The 19,107-nt window shown below is 32.6% G+C and overlaps 1 protein-coding gene across 3 annotated transcripts in view; it reads right to left on the bottom strand.

Moving 5' to 3' along the window:
* Window positions 1-16,360, bottom strand: part of gpr34l (G protein-coupled receptor 34 like) — a 224,102-nt gene extending 207,742 nt beyond the window's left edge. The window contains exons 1-2 of one of the 3 annotated variants that reach the window (XM_087299595.1): window positions 16,288-16,360; window positions 12,350-14,521 (exon numbers count right to left, since the gene is read on the bottom strand). In XM_087299595.1, coding sequence (XP_087155721.1) covers window positions 13,492-14,466 — 975 coding nt within the window. In that variant the 5' untranslated portion in view covers window positions 14,467-14,521; window positions 16,288-16,360 and the 3' untranslated portion in view covers window positions 12,350-13,491. 3 annotated transcript variants of the gene reach the window in all.
* Between the last annotated feature and the right edge of the window lie 2,747 nt (window positions 16,361-19,107).

Genomic DNA, 19,107 nt, shown 5'->3' with positions numbered 1-19,107 from the left:
TAAGCAAAGGCCATGTTGTGACACATGTTAACCCAGTTCATTCTTGTGTTTGGTGTTTCGTAACTCCTCTTCCTCATATAATACTGACGGCAGAGGCTGACCAGCACAAAACAACACATTATTGCAATACTCACAATCACTCGGGTTTCACTTAGTGATGTTTGATGATTAAAATAATAATAATAATAATATTTTTTTCATTATCCGCTGCGTAAAAAATATGCTGGATAAGTTGGCGGTTCATTTCACTGTGGCGACCCCAGATAAATAAAGTAACTAAGCCGAAAAGAAAATGAATAAATGAATGAATAATTAGTTTGTTTGTTTGTTTTTAAATGCATGTTGTCAGGTTTGTATTCAATCAAATTTTGTTAAAATGGCATACTATTAGATTTAACCAGCTAATATATATGAATATGGTGTATATATATATATATTTATATATTTATTTATATATATATATATATATATATATATATATATATATATATATATATATATATATATATATAAAATCCAAATCCAATTAGTTATATTCTGTGAGACTGGTTTAAAAATCTGCGTTTTAATTGAATAAGAAGCATTTAAAACACATTGCATTTATTGATATTGCTTTATAAATCTTGGTCTAATTTAATTAATTTATGTAACTAACAAATATTAATTACATACATTTTGGATGGAAATGTTAAATGCAGTCAGAATACATAAATCTTAGTTTATTCAATTCGCCTATATCACATGTGTTTGGACTGTATGGGAAACGGGAGCACCTGGAGGAAACCCACACCAACATGAGGAGAACATGCAAACTCCACACGGAAATGCCAACTGACCCAGCCAAAACTCAAACCAGCGACCTTCCTTCTGTGAGGCTACAGTTCTAACCACTGAGCCACATATTTTCTCAATTTCTAAGCCTCATACTCAGACATTACTGCAATGCTTAGAAGTAAAAGTTCTGATCCTGAGCCATTATTAATTATGATACTACACCCCGATATGAATATAAAACTCTAATTAAAGCCTAATGGAGATTCAGTGAGCCACTTTTAGGTGTCATTTTGAGTTATGGGGATTCACAGAACCGAATGTAAATGTTTAGAAACACTCATAGGCTCATTAGGACTTTCAGGACTTTTTAAAAATGTTCAATCTGTGCTTGCGTTTGTTTTCAGTGCTGCCAACTATTTCCAATGAAAGGTAGCTAAAGCCTGCCCGAAAAGTAGCTAAATGTTGCCAGATGACATCACGCACTAATTTGCATATCAGTGACGTCATCACGTAGTATCTGAGAACCATCATGTCTCTACTCTCTGAGGCGCCGTGTAATATATTATGTTAAAACATTACATCCGAATGCACAATAAAAAAAGTTCTTCTTAACATATTACTTTGCGTGATGACATCATTGCATAATTGCAACTCAAAGCTACATCTTTATGTAATCCCTGCTGAAAAATCCAGTTTAAACCAGCCTAGGCTGGTTGGTTGGTTTTCGCTGGTCGACCAGGCTGGTTTTAGAGGGGTTTTGGCCACTTCCAGGGTGGTTTCCAGCCATTTCCAGCTTGGTCTTAGCTGGTCAGGCTGGGAGATGACCAGCTAAAACCAGCTTGACCAGCCTAGCCAAGCTGGGAGCCCAGCCAAAACCAGCTATATCCAGCCTAAATCAGGCTGGTCAAGCTGGCTTTAGCTGGATTTAGCAAGTCATTAGCCTGGAAATGGCCAAAATCCCTCTAAAACTAGCCTGGTTGACCAGCTAAAACCAGCCTAGGCTGGTTTAAGCTGGATTATTCAGCAGGGACAAATTTATTAATGTTTTCTCAGATTGACCGGCCATCTCAGCAAAATCATTATTCGAAATATGTCCATTTAGATTTGTTTGAAAATTGAGTTGACCCTTTGTAAAAGTAGGCTAATACAAACACTTTTTGATGATATTTTTTTATTTTTGAATATAACACTGATAATGAACAGTTACAATCTTTACTCTGTTTACATGAAAATAAATTTACATAAATATATTTAAACAAATTAATATCAGCAGCAAAATCATATTGGGGTGGCCACAGGGGGCCTGGCTGATCGTAGATAGCAGATCGTGGGACCCTGTTCGATTTGTGAACCTTTAAAATTTCACAAAAATATGTAGGTGCAAGACCATTAACTGCATTAAAAACAAACAACAGTAGTTTAAAATCAATTCTGAGTTTAACAGGACGCGCGCCCTGCTGAAAAATCCAGCTTAAACCAGCCTAGGCTGGTTGGCTGGTTTTAGCTGGTTGACCAGGCTGGTTTTAGAGGGGGTTTGGCCATTTCCAGGCTGGTATCCAGCCTTTTTCAGCCTGGTCTTAGTTGGTCAGGCTGGAAAATGACCAGCCAAATCCAGCTAAACACAGCTTTACCAGCCTGGTTTAAGCTGGATATAGCTGGTTTTGGCTGGACTCCCAGCCTGGCTAGGCTGGTCAAGCTGGTTTTAGCTGGTCATCTCCCAGCCTGACCAGCTAAGACCAGGCTGGAAATGGCTGGAAAGCAGCCTGGAAGTGGCCAAAACCCCTCTAAAACCAGCCTGGTCAACCAGCTAAAACCAGCCAACCAGCCTAGGCTGGTTTTAGCTGGATTTTTCAGCAGGGGGAGCCAGTAAAGAGAGTAAAGGACTGGTGTGATGTGCTCACGTTTGCACTGAAGACACGGTAAAACTAGGATTAGCTAGTTGCACCTGGTAAACAGGTCTGACCCAGTTTGTTCTGATGATATTTGACTTCATTCTTCACTGAACTTGAGTGCTATCTGTAGCTCATTTACCCAGTTACCAGGACAACCACACTGGCCCTAGTAACTATGCTAGTTCCCATGGTAACTACCGCAGATTAGTCTCTTCATTGATAGCGTCAGGATGTAGGAAACAGGAGAGAAGATTGGCCAAGTGTCACGCACATGTCAACGATATATATATCTATGTGTTTTAGATTCTTCCAACATTTAATAGCCATATCAATAGCCAAATGTTAAAGAATTTATCAGTAAAATATATTGTAAACACTGTCTGAGGATAATCATGCTATAATTACATGCAACCTTCAAGGAGAGGAGAATCCCACAATGCACTGCTGTGAGCTCATTGAAGAAAAAAACTTTCATTCCATGAGAGAATTGTTGATTTGTAAAGATAATCAACATCCTAAAACATTAAAAAGAGGATGTTCAGAGAGGATGCAGGAATTCAAGATGTTAATGCCTGAAAATATCTCTGACCAATGAGAGCAAGATGGAGGAGCACTATCTATAGTTCATTATTATTATAATTTATTATTATTATTATTATTATTGCTCTGTTATTATTATTATTATTATTATTATTATTATTATTATTATTGCTCTATTATTATTATTATTATTATTGCTCTATTATTATTATTGCTCTATTATTATTATTATTATTATTATTATTATTATTATTATTATTGCTCTATTATTATTATTATTATTATTATTATTATTATTATTATTGCTCTATTATTATTATTATTATTATTATTGCTCTATTATTATTATTGCTCTATTATTATTATTATTATTGCTCTATTATTATTATTGTCGTTGTTGTTGTTGTTGTTGTATTATTTGTATTATTATTTGCCTTCTTGTTTTTCTTCTTCTTTTTCTTCTAATTATTATTATTATTATTATTATTATTATTATTATTATTATTAATTTTTTTGGTAAGTGTACCAAAAATAATCCAACAAAACTATTTAAAAAATAATCATATCAAACAATATATCAAAGTTTAATATCATAATATAAAATTAAAAATATATAAAAAATTGTATTTTTATTATTATTATTATTATTATTATTATTATTGCTATTGGCGTTAAATTTACCAAAATAAATAAGCAAAACTATAAATAAATGAATAATATAAAGCTATATATATATATATATATATATATATATATATATATATATATATATATATATATATATATATATAAATAACATAAACAAAAATAAATATACATATTATTAATTGTATTATTATTCTTAGTAAAATTATTATCATTTGTAATATTATTCATATTATTATTATTATTATTATTATTATTATTATCATCATTGGCAGTAAATGTACAAAAAATAAATAAACAAAACTATAAATAAAAAAATAACAATAAAGTAATATATTATTTAATAATATAAAAATAAATATACAAATTATTAATTGTATTATTATTCGTATTGTTAATTGTATTATTATTATTATTATTATTATTATTTTTATTATTATTATCATCATTTGTATTATTATTGTTTGCCTTTTTGTTCTTCTTCTTATCATTATTATTATTATTATTATTATTATTAAAACATATTTTGTATTATTATTATTATTAATATTAATATTATTTTATTATTATTATTATTATTTGCCTTTTTGTTGTTGTTGGCAAGAAATGTATCAAAAATAAATAAACAAAATTATAAATAAACAAATAAATAATTTAAAAAAATCTATAATATTAAAAATAGTTACGGCTGGAAGGGCATCTGCTGCGTAAAAACTTGCTGGATAAGTTGGTGGTTCATTCCACTGTGGCGACCCCAGATTAATAAAGGGACTAAGCCGACAAGAAATTATTTAAAAAATAAATATAATATTATATATATAAATAAATATAATATAATATTATTATTATTATTATTATTATTATTATTATTATTATTATTATTATTGATGGTCAATGTACCAAAAATGAATAAATAAATAAATAAATAAATGAAATACAACTTTCTCTAAATCAAATCCACTTCCAAATGTAATTTGTCAAGTTATATGTGGACATGGAATGTTACTAGTCACAGGATCACAGTGTTACATGAATAAACATAGTCATAAATATGAACACCAACACTGGATGTAGGAAATATTTTAAACCTATTCATAACTAACATAGTAGCTATACATACGCTACCTGACAAAAGTCTTGTCATCAACAGAATCATCTGTTGTTCTGCATCCCAATCATACCAAATACTGCAGAAGACCTACTGGAGCCCACATGAAGCCAAGATTCTCAAAGAAATCAGTCAAGTTTGGTGAAGAAGAAATCATGGTTTGGGGTTACATTCACAAAATGTAAGTCTGTGTCAAAATCCTTCAGGTCTCTAAAGATTTAATTGTTCATTTTGTGTTAACACTTGACCTTATAGCATCCGATCCTATTTTTCTGAAAAGGAACAGAAATAAAATGACACGCGGGCATAGGAAAAGCTCCAGTTATTGCGCAGATGAATGTACGGTGTCCTGGGTAATGTGGCTGGGGCTATTTTGGGAATGATATCATAGCCAGCGTCTTCATTAAGTGGCTGCCATTTAAATCAGTGGGCGCTAAAATGGATTGGCAACAGATGGTGAAGGGATATGACTGTTAGCACTGTTGCTTAGTAACACAATCAGCCTCGGAAATGAGAGCCAAGGCATCCTTTGCATTTTTCAATGGGAGGTGAGAGTACAGTGGGTTCCCATAACACACATGAGGCTTTCTGAATTCATTTATCTGACATGCATGTGCTTAATAATAGCCTGCGGTGTAAATATCTGCTGCTTTTTAACTGAAGCACAAGAAGAAAATAATATATATATATATATATTGTTTTGTTGGTAACAATAATGCATTCATTCATTTATTTTATTTTATTTTATTTTCGGATTAGTCCCTTTATTATTGTGGGGTCGCCACAGCTGAATGAACCGCCAACTTATCCAGCATATGTTTTATGCCCTTCCAGCTGCAACCCATCACTGGGAAATTTATTTATTTATTTGGAATACTCAATTTATTTGCTTAGTGATTTATTTATTTATTTATTTATTTATTTATTTATTTATTTATTTATTTATTTATTTATTATTATTAATAATAATAATAATAATAATTGTTGTTGTTGTTTATGTTGTTGTTAATATTGTTGTTGTTGTTGATTTTAATGTTTATTGATTTGTTTGTTTTTTTATTTAGTTAGTTATTTATTTAGTTTTAACTTTATTTTTCATTTATTTCAAATAGTTTTTATTTAATTTATGTATTGTCGTTATTATTGTTGATGTTATTATTGCTTTTGTTATTATTGTTTATTATTATTTTTTTTATTATTGTTGTTGTTAATATTGTTTTTGTTGTTGCTGTTGTTGTTAATATTATTGTTGTTGTTGTTATTATTATTAGTTTGTACTCTGTCATATCCTCGCAGATTTTTTTCTGTATGTTTGTACATTTAAAGTGGTTGGGCATTGTTACATGTGCAAGATGACCAGCAGATGGAGGCATTCTGAAATGATACAGTACTATATTCCAGCATGCATATATACCATGGCGAATACACAAGCAGTGTGAAAACAATAATACGCAATTTTACTGTCTTATATTAAATAATACTTTGGGGTTTTATTTTGTTGGTAAACATTATGCATTTTATTGATTTGTTTGTTTTTTTATTTAGTTAGTTATTTAGTTTTAATTTTATTTTTCATTTATTTCAAATAGTTTTTATTTAATTTATGTATTGTCTTATTATTGTTGATGTTATTATTGCTTTTGTTATTATTGTTTATTATTATTATTATTATTATTATTATTATTATTATTATTATTATTAATAAAAATTATTTTTGTTGTTGTTAATATTGTTGTTGTTGTTGTTGTTGTTGTTATTATTAGTTTGTACTCTGTTATATCCTCGTAGATTTTTTTTCTGTATGTTTGGACATTTAAAGTGGTTGGGCATTGTTACATGTGCAAGATGACCAGCAGATGGAGGCATTCTGTAATAATACAGTACTATATTGAAGCATGCATAAATACCATGGCGAATACACAAGCAGCGTGAAAACAATAATACGCCTTATATTAAATAATACCATGGGGTTTTATTTTGTTGGTAAACATTATGCATTTTATTTATTTATTTATTTATTTATTTATTTATTTATTTATTTATTTATTTATTTATTTATTTATTTATTTATTTATTTATTTATTTTTCATTTATCTAAAATTGTTTATTTAATTTGTGTATTGTTGTTATTATTGTTAATATTATTGTTGCTTTTATTATTGTTTATTATTATTATTGTTATTATTATTATTATTATTATTATCATTTGTGCTCAGTTATATTATCTGTGAATTTTTTTTTTTTTGGTAATGTTTGTACATTTAAAACAGTGATTGAACATTGTTATTGTGTGAGATGACCAGCAGATAGAGCCCTTGTAATACAGTCCAACAGTATTCCAACACAATATACTATGAGTTTTTACCTTAACCCAGTATCATGGTTTAAAATGTATTGACTACATTATTCAAAGATATTTTTAAAGGTAAAGTGTAGCAGTAACACTCTACAGTACTGCTTTAGGCTAGTTACTGTATTTACTAACATGAACATATAATAAACAATGCATTTAGTGCAGTATTTATTCGTCTTTAATAACGTTAGTTATTAGATATAGAGTTATTCATTGTTATTTCATGCCAAGTCAAAGTGCATTAACCATCAGTAGCATGCATTTGGCATTTATTAATGCATTAGTACTTTATAAACTCTGACTAGTTAATCCTGTGCAAGATTTGTTAATTTGCAGTTAATATGGTGAATACATTAAATAGCATTAATTGATGAAACCTTAGTATTAACTTAGAACTTAAAAACCCTAAAATAATGTCTGCAGTTTCTTAAATGTTTTCAAAACACAAAATATAAAGTTAAAATATCATCTTTAGCCTTCAACAGAAAGAAACTCATAAAGGGGCAGTAAATAGTGCGCAGATTGACATGTTGCAGGGTGAACTGTGCCTTTAATTGAAAGTTAGAAACTCAGTCATCAGTCAATCAGTGTTTTCTCCAAAACTAATGACAACATCAAACCTACATGGCAAACTTCTGATCTGAGCACCGCATTAGCGTTATCAATCCTAGATATCAGCGGACAAACAATTTCTGCAGAAAGCAACGCACTTAAGTAGACTTTTTATGTAATTAAATAGCATTTAAGCTGAAAACCCATGCTTTACAGACATACAACACAATGTAAATGTGTATAGAGAGATTATAATCACAAGAATTAAGTCTTATATGGATTTTCTAACACAAATATGCAGCATTTTCATAGTACTTCTGTTTTCGAACACTTTAAATTAAGGACACAATTCTCTTTTAACACCCACTAATATCCATAAATAAGCAGTTTTTGGGAATCAGGTTTTAATTTTTTTTTTATTATTGTTTATTTATACTCTTGCAGTACATCATGGGACGTTGAGCTTTCTTCCAACAACTTTTAATCTTCGAAAAAAAGTGATTTTATTGTCATTTGTATTAAACCTGATTCAATCAGACCCCAAAAAAAATAATAATAAATTAATCAGAAAGAGGTAACATTTGCAAAGGTTTTTTTTATTATTATTATTATATTGCATAGGTGGTTTGCATAAATATAGGTCGTCATGTGCTCAATTAAATAACGTAAAAAAGACAATGCTAAATGCAAATAAACAGCACAATGAAATAAAAAATCATTCAATTAAAAGAAAAGAAAAGTAAATATGATTGGCCAAATAAATATTAAAAACTAAAAATGACAGCAAACTATTATATTGAAAAATAAAAATTTAATAAAATAAATTGCGCAAATTGCTAAATGCATGTTATAAGCTAAAAATAAAGGTAAATGCATATTATAAGCTAAAACAAATTATATAAAAAAATTTATCAGACTCTCAAAAATGATTCAGTCAGACCCCCAAAAATTGAATTAGTCACACTCCCAAATTTGATTTAAATAGACTTTCAAACGTGATTCAATCAGACTTATACAGACAACATATACAGATATTTCAAACACTTTTAATTGTGTTTTATGAAAATTTAAAAGGTCTTCTTTAAAATGAGACCAAAATTTTGCATTTACACCTCTGCATGTGGATTTGGGAAGCTTTTAAATTTGGGTTTGCAAAATCCAGGCGGAAATCCCAAAATAACACTAGAGTTTTGCAGTGCTATATTGGCTGGGTTGTATATTACCTTGTAATAAACTGCAGCATATTTTCGGGTATTTTACGCACTTATTTCTCTAGATATTATTTCTTATACATTATATTTAAACTACTAAAATGTCAACAAAGTCACTTTGTTAAAGAGTAGAGTTGAACTTTTAATATAGCAAAAGTCAACAAAGCATTGATCAACATCCCATAATGCAATTTAAAACCTTAAATAAACCCAAAACACAAATGGAAACTGTTCATTAGCATATATTTATACAGTGCACTGTTCAAAATAAAAAGAGTGAGTTTTTCTTGATCACACACAGCCAGTATACTCTCACACGGCGGTCATGTTTGGAAACAGGTTTATGTGGTTAACACATTTTCATGCATGCGACCACAAGAGTCATGACAGCACAAGATCTGCATGGCATTTATGAGTGCTGTGAGAAAGAGGTAACATTTGCAAAGGTTTTTTTTTAATTATTATATTGCATAGGTGGTTTGCATAAATATAGGTCATCATGCGCTCAATTAAATAACGTAAAAAAGACAATGCTAAATGCAAATAAACAGCACAATGAAATAAAAAATCATTCAATTAAAAGAAAAGAAAAGTAAATATGATTGGCCAAATAAATATTAAAAACTAAAAATGACAGCAAACTATTATATTGAAAAATAAAAATTTAATAAAATAAATTGCGCAAATTGCTAAATGCATGTTATAAGCTAAAAATAAAGGTAAATGCATATTATAAGCTAAAACAAATTATATAAAAAAATTTATCAGACTCTCAAAAATGATTCAATCAGACCCCCAAAAATTGAATTAGTCACACTCCCAAATTTGATTTAAATAGACTTTCAAACGTGATTCAATCAGACTTATACAGACAACATATACAGATATTTCAAACACTTTTAATTGTGTTTTATGAAAATTTAAAAGGTCTTCTTTAAAATGAGACCAAAATTTTGCATTTACACCTCTGCATGTGGATTTGGGAAGCTTTTAAATTTGGGTTTGCAAAATCCAGGCGGAAATCTCAAAATAACACTAGAGTTTTGCAGTGCTATATTGGCTGGGTTGTATATTACCTTGTAATAAACTGCAGCATATTTTCGGGTATTTTACGCACTTATTTCTCTAGATATTATTTCTTATACATTATATTTAAACTACTAAAATGTCAACAAAGTCACTTTGTTAAAAAGTAGAGTTGAACTTTTAATATAGCAAAAGTCAACAAAGCATTGATCAACATCCCATAATGCAATTTAAAACCTTAAATAAACCCAAAACACAAATGGAAACTGTTCATTAGCATATATTTATACAGTGCACTGTTCAAAATACAAAGAGCAAGTTTTTCTTGATCACACACAGCCAGTATACTCGCACACGGCGGTCATGTTTGGAAACAGGTTTATGTGGTTAACACATTTTCATGCATGCGACCACAAGAGTTATAACAGCACAAGATCTGCATGGCATTTATGAGTGCTGTGAGAAAGAGGTAACATTTGCAAAGGTTTTTTTTTATTATTATATTGCATAGGTGGTTTGCATAAATATAGGTCGTCATGCGCTCAATTAAATAACGTAAAAAAGACAATGCTAAATGCAAATAAACAGCACAATGAAATAAAAAATCAATCAATTAAAAGAAAAGAAAAGTAAAAATGATTGGCCAAATAAAAATTAAAAACTAAAAATGACAGCAAACTATTATATAAAAAAAATACTAATTTAATAAAACAAATTGCACAAATTGCTAAATTCATGTTATAAGCTAAAAATAAAGGTAAATGCATATTATAAGCTAAAACAAACTATCAAATAAAAAATATAAATTAAATTAAATATGTTTTTTTATTTGCTAAATGCATATTATAAACTAAAAATTACAGCAAACTATTAAATAAAAAATACAAATAAAATTAAATACATTTTTCTAATTGCTAAATGCATATTGAAAACAAAATTACAGCAATCTATTAAATAAAAAATACAAATTAAATAAAATATTTTTTTCTAATTGCTAAATGCATATTGAAAACAAAATTACAGCAAACTATTAAATAAAAAATACAAATAAAATTAAATACATTTTTCTAATTGCTAAATGCATATTGAAAACAAAATTACAGCAAACTATTAAATAAAAAAATACAAATAAAATAAAATACATTTTTCTAATTGCTAAATGCATATTGAAAACAAAATTACAGCAAACTATTAAATAAAAAAATACAAATAAAATAAAATAAATCGTACTAATTGCTAAACACATATTATAAACAAAAAATTAAGGCAAACTATTAAAAAAAGTATAAATTAAATAAAAAAATCCTATTAGCTAAATGCATAATATAAACTAAAAACTAAGACAAACTATTATATAAAAATACAAATAAAATGTAAAAATAATAATAAATACATCGAATTAATGAATAATTGTAAATACATAGGCAGTTCATATCAAATGCATATATAAAAATAAATAAATAACAATATGAACCACTAAAGGTTTACTTGCAATGTGGAAAAGCTTTTATTAAAATAAAATAAAAATAGAGGATATTTTATTATTTATGGTGAAAATATTTTATAAATAATTATATAGAGTAGCGGTTCCAAAACCGGGGTGCGTGAACCCCAAAGGGTGCACAGTCTGACCACCAGGGGTGCGTGAGAAAATGTTTGTAACGGCGGAAAATTTGATCTTTTATTATTTTAATCCATTTATCTTGTACATGTACACAGAAAATATGTGCAGTTATTTATTGTAGTTAAAAATTTGGAGTTTAATCAGAAGAAAGGGGTTCTTGACTGGTGCATATGCATATGTTTTACACAGCGGATGCCCTTTCAGCCACAACCCAGTACTGGAAAACACCCATACACACTTGTTCACACGCATACACTATGGCCATTTTACCTTACCCAATTCACCTTTACCGCATGTCTTTGGACTTGTGGGGGAAACCGGAGCACCCGGAGGAAACCCACACCGACACGAGGAGAACATGCAAACTCCACAACAAACCAGCAACCTTCTTGCTCTGAGGTGATCGTGCTACCCACTGCGCCACCATGACGCATTTAAATGATAAATATAAATATAAATAATTATATTGAGAATTTGGGGGCGACGTAGTGGTGCAGTAGGTAGTGCTGTCGCCTCACAGCAAGAAGGTCGCTGGTTCGAACCTCGGCTCAGTTGGCGTTTCTGTGTGAAGTTTGCATGTTCTCCCTGCCTTCGTGTTGGTTTCCTCCGGGTACTCTGGTTTACCGCCACAAAACTGATTGCGGGCCGCAGATGGCCCGCAGGCCGTAGTTTGGACACCCCTGCTTTAGGCTTATTATGGCATTTTGGTCACTGTCACTTTAAATTCAAATGAGATTTAGAAGAGGGCGGAGCCAGAAATGAAGTCTATGGAGACTCCTGTCGCTGTTCATTTGTGCTTTATCTTAGGCCCTGTTTACAGTAATGCGTTTTAGTTTGAAAATGCATAAGTTAAGCTACAGTTACGCCATCCGTCCACACTACACCGGAGTTTTCGAGCGCCGAACACGGAAACGCTGGAGAGGCTGTTTTCATTCTGAAACGCTGCTGCTCTGTCTCAGTGTGGATGAGGGAATATGGAGACATCTGAATACGGAGGCGGGGCTGCTGAGATTCGCTAGCTGATTGGAGCTTTTGTGTCATTGCGTATCCTTCCCTTATTCGTCAAGCCCCTATCACATGACTATAACACATGGCTTTAACGCTACCGGTAGACAGTACTGTAAACAACAACATGGACACAGAAACGGGAGCGTTGTTTGCACTATTGTCTGTTTTAGGCACCATTGTGCAGTTATTAATTAGTTACGTTTAGTAACAACTCGACCTCGTCGTCTGTCCACAAAGATACCTCTCTTGCTTTCTTTGCCATCGCGTTCATTGTTCAACCGGCGTTTGTTGACTAACAATAACCAAATGCGGAGCGAGACGCATGCTTCCTGTTTATACTAGAGCACGCATGCCCAGAGTGCACGAATGGTCACGTGATATACGTTTTTGGTGGCGTAGTGTGGTTGGAGATATGTTCAGAAACGCTAGGTGAAACGCTAGTGTGGACGCCGCTCGTTTTTGATCTAAAACTTTGTTTTAAAACTAAAACGCACTAGTGTAAACGGGGCCTAAAACTCCACATCTATAATCCTCTTAGTCTATGCTGACATTATTTTTAGTAGCTCAAACACTATAATGGCGCACCGCTGCTTCTCACTCAGGGCTGTTTATGCTAATGAAGCAGAGGCGGGCACTAGTGGGCGCGGTTTTCCCCCTCTGATGACACGTACAAAGGGAGAATGTCAATCAAACAGTTTCTACACCACATAGCTTAGCTATCAAATGTGATTTCTGCACAACAGGTCATCTTTTCAGAGTCAAATCTCCGTCAGCGAGCGGTTGATGCTGATTCTCCTCCTGTTTAAAGCGTACATGTTTTTGAACTTGCCCTGAATGGCGCACAGTATGGTTTTTCTGTACGAGCTGGACAAGAAATAGTATATAATAGGGTCCAGACAGCTGTTTAGCGTTGACAAGAGCAAAGTGCTCTCATTTAACACATGCAGCAACTGCTGACTCGGCAAATCCGCGATCACATCCAGCTGAGCCAGAACGTACGGTATCCGCACAGCATGATACGGCAGGAAACACACAGTGAATATAGCCGGAACCAAAAAAGTCTTGATCATCACTCGCTTTTTAGCCTTCAGATCGCCGTTCCCCAATGACATACCCTTGAGTTTGTGAATGATCTTGATGTAGAAACTAATAAACACGATGTAGAAGACGATGAAGATGACGACTGTTGATATATTCACTCCTCCGGCGACAATCCCCTTGCTGTGGAAGTGAAAGCAAATATTATCGCAAGCGTGCTTCTGTCCACTGCCGATCAAAAACGGGATCATTCCTAAAATTAGCAACACCCAAACACCGTAGCTTGCTTTTCGGCTCCAGCTTTTCTTCTGGATGCTGAAAACCCACACGGGTTTGATGATTTTCAGGTAGCGGTCCAGGCTGATGAGAGTGAGGAAGAGGATGCTGGAGTACATGTTGATGTAGAATAAGACGCCCACCGCCTTGCAGACGCTAAACGGTCCTGCTGTGTTGTGGTAATAGACGCGCAGGGGTAAACACAGCACTAGCAGGGTATCCGCCAGCGCTAGATGTTGCATGTATACCGCCATGGAGGATTCAATGTGCCGGCGTAGGAAGAAGATGTAGAGCGTTATGGTGTTGCAGAGCAGACCCACACAGCAGATGATGATGTAGCCGATGGGTAAAGACGGAGACAGCATGCCATCGTGGATCATGCAGGATTGGTTGCTGCTGAAATTGCCTTGCGGAGACATCGTAATGCCTGAAAAGTTGATGAGTACTTCTTCAAATCTGGTCGTGACGGGATGCCTGATGGAGAAGTTAAAAAACGGGTTGGAATTAACACTGTGAGAAATGCTGGGTTCCACAGAAATCAGGTTGGGTTGAGACAACATGAAGGAATTAAGTTGGCATATTTAGTTTTCACAAATTTAAGTGGACTGAACGAAAAACAATTAAGTTGTCCCCCAAAATACCTGAAGAATTGTGTTGTTTCAGCTTAATTTAATGTAAATGAGTGGTTTGAACAAACAGTAATTACACTGTAAAAAATAATTAATTGACTTTACTTTAAAAAGTAAGTAAACCTTCTGTAACTTATTAGAATTATCCTCATAGTCAACTAATCGCTGTAAAAGCAACAGGTTTACTCACTTATTTAAGTAAAGTCAACTAATCGCTGTTAAAGCAACATGTTTACTCACTTATTTTAAGTAAAGTCAACTAATCGCTGTAAAAGCAACAGGTTTACTCTTTTATTTTAAGTTGAGTCAACTATTCGCTTTAAAAGCAGCAGGTTTACTCACTTAATTTGAGTAAAGTCAACTAATCTCTTTAAAAGCAACAGGTTTACTCACTTATTTTAAGTTAAGTCAACTAATCGCTGTAAAAGCAACAGGTTTACTCTTTTATTTTAGTTAAGTCAACTAATCGCTGTAAAAGAAGCAGGTTTACTCACTTATTTTAAGTAAAGTCAACTAATCGCTTTAAAAGCAGCAGGTTTATTCACTTATTTTAAGTTGAGTCAACTAATCAATTTAAAAGCAACAGGTTTACTCACTTATTTAAGTAAAGTCAACTAATCGCTGTAAAAGCAACAGGTTTACTCACTTATTTTAAGTAAAGTCAACTAATCGCTGTAAAAGCAGCAGGTTTACTCACTTATTCTAAGTTGAGTCAACTAATCGCTGTAAAAGCAACAGGTTTACTCACTTATTTAAGTAAAGTCAACTAATCGCTGTAAAAGCAACAGGTTTACTCACTTATTTAAGTAAAGTCAACTAATCGCTGTAAAAGCAGCAGGTTTACTCACTTATTTAAGGAAAGTCAACTAATCTCTTTAAAAGCAGCAGGATCACTCACTTATTTTATGTAAAGTCAACTAATCGCAGTAAAAGCAACAGGTTTACTCACTTATTTTAAGTAGAGTGTTGTTGTTGTTGTTTTGAGTGCACTGTAAAAAAAATGTTGGGCTCCAATATGAGTCGGGACAACATGAAGGAATTAAGTTAACATTTTTTTTTTTTCAAATTTAAGTGGATTGAACATAAAACAATTAAGTTGTCTTCCCCAAAACTCAAAACTTGTGATGGTTCAAGTTCATTTTAATAAGTAGTTTAAACAAGGAGCAAATGTCATTTTTTGAGTGCTTGCAAATTGGTCACATTTTACAATTGGGTTCCATTAGTTAATGTATTTACTATGGTAATACTTTTGTTTAGGTATTAATTCTCACTATTAGTGCAAAAAATGCATTTCTTACTTAGAGTTTTCCTGTATTTTATTGTATTATTATTGTTGTGACTATTATTATTACTTTAATTTATTGTTATTATTATTATTATTGTTGTTGTTGTTGTTGTTGTTGTTGTAATTATTATTTTTTTTAATGTGTCATTATTTTATTGTATTATTATTGTTGTAACTATTATTATTATTTTAATTTATTTTTTAAAATCATTTGCTATTTTGTTTTGCAGTGTAAGTTTTTTTTTTGTTTTTTTTTTCGTAATCTCACAACTCTGAACTATCAGACAAAAAAAGCCCAAGACCCCTAAGAGATTAAAAGCTCTTACCTGTGTGACTGCTCTGCTCTGCTTAGATTTGCACTTCAGCAAGTAAAACCAGTGCATGTGCCTGTTTCCAGCATCTGCAGGAAATGATGCTCGAATCTAACATTGGGTATCTGTGGTATAGATTTATTGCGAAGCTCAGCAGAAATGCAGAGGAGTCACAGCGATAGACAAACCCAAAACCCTTCCTCTTGCCTAAATGAATATTGGCAATCGCAAAACTTAATCGATAATTTCATCATGTTTTTAATCTTGTAAATAAATTTAAAAGTGTTTCAAATCGAATAAAAAATGTGCTCAATGTTGTTATTATTAAATACATTTATTATGCTGCATTGTTTGTCCCCACATATGTAGTGAAATGTGATATTTTAGGCATTGTGGACACACAAACGATTATAGTAAATGATGTTCAAACGTAAAAATTTAAACATCAAGAATCATCAAATTGGTCTAAAACTCCTTGACTTTGTTGGCATTTGTTATTTGAACATACCAAAAAATTAAGGTCATGAAGTTTATCCAGCCTGATTTCACGAGGAAACGTAAGTATTTTACGTTTTGTCAGTTTAGCGGCTAATTCGTACGATTTCCTACGAGTTCAGTCATACAAAAATTTACGATTTTTAGAAAGGAAGTGTGGCACCTAACCCCACCCCTAACCCCAACCATTGGGTGATGAGCAAATCGTACTAATATGTACAAATTAGATCGTACGAATTCATACGAATTAGACACTAAATCAAAAAGTTACGAATTGCCATGAGATTGCGTTGGTTTATCAGTATGGGAGGAAACACTAGCTCCGCATATACACATTAGCAAAATATCTTATTTCAAACCAAACACAAGATTATTTTATTTACCCCATTGCCATTGATTTTGATAGTTTTAAGGAAAAACTTTATTTTGACTAATTATTTCGGCAAACAAGACAATATTTATTTTTGTCTAGAAAATGCTTTTTGTTTTATTAATTTATTACTATTTTGGACTAGAAACAAGTAAAAAAAAATAATAACACATACACTTTAGACCTGGCAGTGGAAAAAGTAATGCTGTTTACCGCAACATGACTGGGTTAGGAGTGCAAATACTCTCAGAAATAGGTCACATAACACACACTCATATTTGTACAGCTGTCTATGGTATTTAAAGTAACCACCGTTCTTATGCCTCATATGGTGATGCAGACGTCTCCAAATCTACACTTGTTTTTATTAAAACAAATATAAAGATGCATATAATAAATAATACTGCTAATAATAATAATAACATTACACTAATAAAAATATTCATGAATAAACTGAAAAAGGCCCCCCGAGGTGAAGAAGGCATGGAGGCAGTGGTGTTTATATTTATGTAGAAAAAAATCATTTTTGTATCATTTTAATCCTTTAATTGTTTTCATCTGTAAAGATATTTGTGTATTGCTGTACATCCTGTGTGTATTCAGCAGTGTGTAAGCGTTTGGAGCCACATAGGCGCATAACTAACATGCTCTGGGCTGAACTTTAGACCTGCTTTAACTTTCAGTTGGTCAATGGTCCAGTCTATTTCAGTTCCTCATAATAGCAATGTGCCAACAATGCGCATTTACACACCGCCTTTATAGACCAGTCCACAAAGTTGCGCTAATAAATTTGCTATTTAAACAACGTGGTGCAAAACGTGAAAATTATGGTTGTGCGGGTCTGAAAATGGCAACAAATCACGCCAAACATGTCTTGAGCCTTATTGCGCTGGTTGTATTATAGGGCCCAATAATTGTTCCAAACCTGTTTGAGATTATTTTTTTTTTCTGTTGAACACAAAAGAAGATATTTTGAGGAAAGCTAGAAACCTGTCTATCACGTATAAAAGAATGTTCAGGTGAATCCAAGTGCGAGTTTAACAAAAAATAATATTTATTGACACAGTCAAACAAAAAGCAAGGAATGAATGTAGTGCTAATGCTTGGAGAGACCGGGCAGGAATCAGGCAGGAAACAGGGTCCCGAAAACACTCCTCAGATCCTGAGCACAGACAGAATAGCACACAGTAAGCACACGTAACGAACTGACAAAGACACACAGAAAACGTGGCCCATATATAGGCCCGAATATGAGCCTCAGCTGGCGGGCTCATCAAGCCAGCCGAGTGCCGTCATCACACGTGATCAAAACAGATACACGTGGAGAACAAAAACAAAACCACATGATCAAACAGACACTCCGGAAGAGCGCACAAACCTGCAACCGTGACACTGTCATCACTGATGCTTAAATCAAGGAAAAACGAATCGCTTTAAAGTCAATGGCTACAGGATTTATTCTTCAAAATAGCTACTTTTGACTGAATACTGAAAAGAAGTGTCTCACAATGCATCAGTCTATGAAGACTCCTGTCGCTGTTCATTTGTGCTATAGCTAAAACTCCACATTTATAATTCTCTTAAGGCTGATTTATACTTCTGCGTTAAACGCCGGCGTGTGCTACGGCGCTGACGCATAGCCCTTCGACGTGGCCATCGGCGTCGCTGACGTGCACCTCTCAAAAAATGTAACTACACGTCGCAACAACGCGTAGCGCAAACTCTGTGATTGGTCGGCTTGGTAGCGCTGACGAGTCTGGGCGGAACCGAGAGCCGCGTGAATGGCGCGAGCGATTGTTTACAAGTGTGGAGTCCTGTGAAGGTGCTCCGGATGGAAAGTTTTGTTTTGTGTTTACCTCATAAAGTTGTTGCGCGTCCGCCGGTTCCTGCCTCAAAATGAGCGGGTTTGAGTCACTTGTACATCCCGGAAGTGTTCAGGAAAAGCAAAACACAGAAGCGAAGTAATTCGA

This window comes from Danio rerio, chromosome 21, assembly GCF_052040795.2.
Source record: "Danio rerio strain M-AB ecotype USA chromosome 21, GRCz13ab, whole genome shotgun sequence".
Lineage (NCBI taxonomy): Eukaryota > Metazoa > Chordata > Actinopteri > Cypriniformes > Danionidae > Danio > Danio rerio.
The sequence above is the reverse complement of the archived record's forward strand: the minus strand, read 5'-3'. Positions and strand labels throughout refer to the sequence as shown.